The sequence below is a fragment of the Panthera uncia genome, chromosome D4 (genome assembly GCF_023721935.1).
Source record: "Panthera uncia isolate 11264 chromosome D4, Puncia_PCG_1.0, whole genome shotgun sequence".
Classification (NCBI taxonomy): domain Eukaryota; kingdom Metazoa; phylum Chordata; class Mammalia; order Carnivora; family Felidae; genus Panthera; species Panthera uncia.
The window spans coordinates 90823447-90828430 of NC_064807.1; the positions used below are offsets into that span (position 1 = coordinate 90823447).

Here is a 4984-nt window from a genome sequence, read left to right on the forward strand (position 1 = left end):
CGCTCCAAGAGCGCGCCCCGCGCGACCCCGGGCCTGGCGCCCGCGCCCGCCTCGCCGCCGGTGCTGCCGCGCCGAGGCCGGGAGGCCCAACGGACAGCGCGGGGCGAGGCATCGCCGCATCGGGAGCCCGCGTACCCGGCGCTGCGCGCGCTCGCCAATGAATTGCACCCCATCAAGCTGCAGCCGCAGCGGGGCGGCCCCGGCCGCATCGCGCCCCTCTGCGCCGCCACGGGCCGCTGCGCACCCCCCGAGCCGCCCGCCGGGCCTGCACCCCACGTCCGCTGCCGCCTGGACATCAAGCCGGACGACGCGGTGCTGCAACACACCGCCCGGGGCTCGCGGTCCTGCGGGCCCGCGGAGACCATGCCCTGGGCACGCCCTGCCCCGCAGCTCCACGGCCTCACGGTGCCCGGACCTCGCCACGTGGCGCTGTCGCGCACCCCCACCCCCAGTGACACGTACTGCGCGGATCCGCGAGCGCTGTACTGCGACGGTCCCCTGCCTGGGCCCCGGGACTATACGGAGCGCCGAAGTCTGCCCTTCACCACTCCGCCGGGTCCCACCCAATTCTTCTACACCGAGGAGCCCGAGGGCCACGCTGGTGGCTTTACGGCCAGCCCTGGGCTGCCCTTCGACGGCTACTATGCCAGGCCCTTCCCGTCGGAGGAGCCCCCTGTGCCCAGCCCAAGGCGCGGCGGCGGCGGCTACTACGCAGGTGAAGTGCGCACCTTCCCGGTCCAGGAGCCGCCCTCCCGTTCCTACTATGGGGAGGCCGCTCGAGCCTACGGCCCGCCCTACGGCCCGCCCTGTGGCCCCCGCTATGTTCCCGAGGAGCCGCCGCGGGCCCACCCCGCTCTCCGCCCCTTTTACACAGAGGACTTCGGGCGGTACCGCGATCGCGACGTTCTAGCTCGGACTTACCCACACCCACGAGGCAGCCCCGCCTGGGGTGACTGGGGCCTGCGGCCTTACCGCACCCTGCAGGTGGTGCCTCCCCCGGACCCTGGCCCATTGCTCGCCTCTTGGCACGGCGGCACCGGCACCAGCCCGCCCCGGTTGGTCACTGACAGCCGCCACTACTCGCGCTCCTGGGACAACATCCTGGCGCCGGGGCCGCGCCGGGAGGACCCCCTGGGCCGCGGCCGCAGCTACGAAAACCTGCTGGGGCGAGAGGCACGGGAGCCGAGAGGCGCATCCCCCGAAGGCCGGCGCCCGCCCGTCGTCGTGAACCTCTCCACCTCGCCCAGACGCTATGCAGCGCTGTCTCTGTCCGAGACGTCGCTGTCGGAGAAGGGCCGCGTGGGCGAGGGCCCGGGCCGCAACTGGTATGTCACGCCTGAGATCACCATCACCGACAACGACCTGCGAGCCGGGGAGCGACAGCCAGCCAGGGCCTGGGAGCTGCCGGGAGGGCGACCCCGGCCGTCTCCGCCCGCCGCCCCAGATGGGCCCACTGGTGGCCGCCAGCGCAGCCTCGAGCAACTGGACGAGCTCATCACCGACCTGGTCATCGACTCTCGGCCCCCCGCGGGCCAAGCCCCGGAGCCCGCGGCCGATGGACTGGGCCGCCAGCTGCGCCGCCTGCTGGACTCCAGGCCCGCGGGCTCCGGGGCACCCGCGCTGGCGCCGCGCTCGCCACCCGCGTCCGCCGGCAGCGCCGAGGAGCCGGCCGGCCAGGGGCAGGCTGCCGACGCGTCCCCGGAGCCCAGCGCCGACGAGGACGACCTGATGACGTGCTCCAACGCACGCTGCCGGCGCACCGAGACCATGTTCAACGCCTGCCTCTACTTCAAGTCCTGCCACAGCTGCTACACCTACTACTGCTCGCGCCTGTGTCGCCGCGAAGACTGGGACGCGCACAAGGCACGCTGCGTGTACGGCCGCGTGGGCAGCGTGTGCCGCCACGTGCTGCAGTTCTGCCGCGACAGCGGCCCCGTTCACCGCGCCTTCTCGCGCATCGCGCGTGTCGGCTTCTTGTCGCGCGGTCGCGGCGTGCTCTTCCTGGGCTTCCCGAGCCCTGGCTCTGCAGACAACTTCCTGCGCTTCGGCCTCGAGGGGCTGCTGCTGTCGCCCACCTACCTGTCGCTGCGCGAGCTGGCCACGCACGCGGCGCCCCTGGGCAGCTATGCGCGCGAGCTGGCCGCCGCCGGGCGCCTCTACGAGCCGGCCGAGTGCTTCTTGCTCAGTGTGTCGGTGGCCGTGGGCCCCGGCGCCACGCCCCCCGGCACCTCCGCCCGGCCCGCCCCCGCACCGCGCAGCCCTGGGCCCACGGTGCGTAAGTTCGCCAAGGTGGCGTTGGCGGCCGGCAGCCCGGCTCGACCGCCCCCGGCTCGAGGTCGCGAGGCCGACATGGAGACGCTGATCCTGACTCCGCCGCCAGGCACCGCAGGCCTGGACCAAGAAGGCGAGGCAGGCCGGCGCGCGCGCGAGGTGGCCTTCATCCACATCCAGCGCGAGCTGCGGCTGCGCGGCGTCTTCCTGCGCCACGAGTTCCCGCGCGTCTACGAACAGCTCTGCGAGTTCGTCGAGGCCAACCGGCGCTTCACGCCCACCACCATCTACCCCACGGACCGGCGCACCGGCCGCCCCTTCATGTGCATGATCATGGCTGCCTCCGAGCCGCGCGCACTCGACTGGGTGGCCAGCGCCAACCTGCTGGACGACATCATGTGAGCGGTGGGGTCACCCCCGGCCTCCGCCCAGCCCGCTCAAACCCCGCCCAGTCCACATTGGGCCCACCCCCGGGCTCCACCCAGCCCGCTCAGGCCCCGCCCAGTCCACGTTGGGTCCACCTCCGGGCTCCGCCCAGCCCGCTCAGGCCCCCGCCCAGTCCACATTGGGCCCACCCCCGGGCTCCGCTCAGGCCCCGCCCAGTCCACATTGGGTCCACCCCCGGCTCCACCCAGCCCGCTCAGGCCCCGCCCAGTCCACATTGGGCCCACACACCCCCCTCCGGGCTCCGCCCAGTCCACACTGGGCCCACCCCTGGGCTCCGCCCAGCCCATTCCACATTGGGGCCTCCCCGGGCTCCGCCCAGTCCGCCTAGGGCCCACCCCCGAGCTCTGCTCCGCCTACTCAGACACCGACCAGTCCACCCAAGGCCCACCCGGAGCCCCACACAGCCCTCTCTGGGCCTGCGCAGTCCACCTAGGGCCCACTCCCAAGCTTTGCCTGCCCACCCAGACCCCGCGCAGCCCACCGGGAGCCCAGCCCGATCCCTCAGGCCGGGCCGTGCTCCTCTCGTCTTTCTTCTGTTTGCCACAAGCTCTGCCCAGGTCCCGCCCCATTGAGTTCGCCACAGGCCCCGCCTTTCATTCCCCCTCCTCCGGCTCCCAGCTCCCAGCCAGCCCTGGGGCCTCCCCGGAGGTCGGTCCTCAGCCGCTTGGTGCTCCCCGCTGGGAGGCGGGGTGGGCCTGAGGACCGCCCGACCCTGCCTTCACGCGGAGGGGTCACTACCGCAGACCCCACCGCGAAGATCCGGTCAGTCCATTTCCTGACGTCCGCAAAGCCTCCCTGCAACCTCCCCAACCCTGGTTCTCCCTGATCCAGGAGCCCCGGTTGCCCAAAGCCTCGTCCCGTCGCTTCAACGGTCCCCCCAACCCGCCTTCTGTGGTTTAGGGTGCATCCTGCTCAGAGGCCTTTCCTCTCTGGCGGACACCCTGATTAGTCCCAGTGTGTTCGTGTCCCGAGATGACAAGGCTGGAGGGGGCCCCAGCAAGATAAGAGCACGGCTGGACCCTGAGCCCGCACACTGGCGACGGAGTCCACACATTGGCGACGCTACCCGCCCTCCGGTCCTCTCACCTCCAGCCGCCCTAACATGGGTCCTACAGGAGGGTTTGGAACAAGCAGCAGTGGAGGGGGATAGTCGGAGGTCTTCAACCAAGGCACAACACACCCAGACAGAGAGAGGGGCCTGGGCGGGGTGGGCGGGAGGATGTGGGTGGGGGCGCTGGCAGGATCCGGCCCAGAGCTGAGAGGTGAGGAGTCCTGGCTGTGTGTGAGTCGGCTGCCGGCCCACACGGACAGGAGGCCCCTAGGTGGGTGCCAGAACAGAGAGGGGGTGAAACCGGCAGCGCAGGCCCTAACCTCACAGGGAGGAGGGAAGCAAATGCAGAGGGCGGATGAACAGGAGGAACCACACATGCCCAGAAGGGGCTCGTACCCACTAACGTAGGGAGGACAAAAAGATTGGACTGCGGGGAAAGGGTGTCGGAGTGAGCCAGTTGATCAGGGCAGGGGACGACTGGAGGTGTGGGGGCTTGACTACACGGACATCCCGCGTGTGCTCGCTCTGGCCTTGCCCTGTGCTGAGGCCTAGAGACCCGAGGCAGGGGACTGGGCTCTGTTCCCGGGAGCGCACACTCATTGGCCCACAGCCCTAGCTCCATAAGGACAAAGTGAGAGGGGACCAGGCCGGCCTGGCAAGCTCCTCCTGGGGCTCCCAGCACTCCCTAACGGGGCCAGGAGAGGACATCGATTGAATTGTGAACGTCCCCCACACCTCTGTTCCCGGCTCTCCTTCCGTGCCATGCACCCTAGCCCATCCCACAACGTCTGCGCGCCAACCTTGGCCTATCAGCCTAGCGCGTTTGCATCGGCCACGCGCCCCGCTTGCCCTACCCGCCTTCGTGGCCTCCCAAGTCCAGCCGCCATGCCCCCTGCCCTAGGGCCTCAGCTTTCAGCCCCACGCCTGAGGGCCGGCTGGCCAGGAATGATCCTGGCTGGACTGGGATTATTTCCAGGGGGCGAATGCTTTCAAACCAAGTAAAACAACTCGAATGTAGCCATTGCTTCCTCCTTGATGGCGGGGCGGGGGCGGTCCGTGGGTGGGACTGGTGGGACTGGGAGAAAGGCCCTTGACCACGCTGAGCTGGGCAGGCGCGGGAGGGAAGGGAAGAGGGCCTTGAGGCCTTGGGACGCCTTGGGACGCCTTGGGAGGGAGAGGGAGGCCTTGGGACGCGGTGGGGGACAGGGAGGGAGG

The 4984-nt window shown here is 70.7% G+C and overlaps 1 protein-coding gene across 1 annotated transcript in view; it reads left to right on the top strand.

Moving 5' to 3' along the window:
* The window catches only part of AJM1 (apical junction component 1 homolog), a 5593-nt gene extending 807 nt beyond the window's left edge, over positions 1-4786 (top strand). The window contains exon 2 of the mRNA XM_049631835.1: positions 10-4786. Within this exon, the coding sequence (XP_049487792.1) occupies positions 10-2673 (2664 nt within the window). The 3' untranslated portion in view covers positions 2674-4786. The remainder of the gene's footprint in view (positions 1-9) is intronic.
* Positions 4787-4984: the final 198 nt, after the last annotated feature.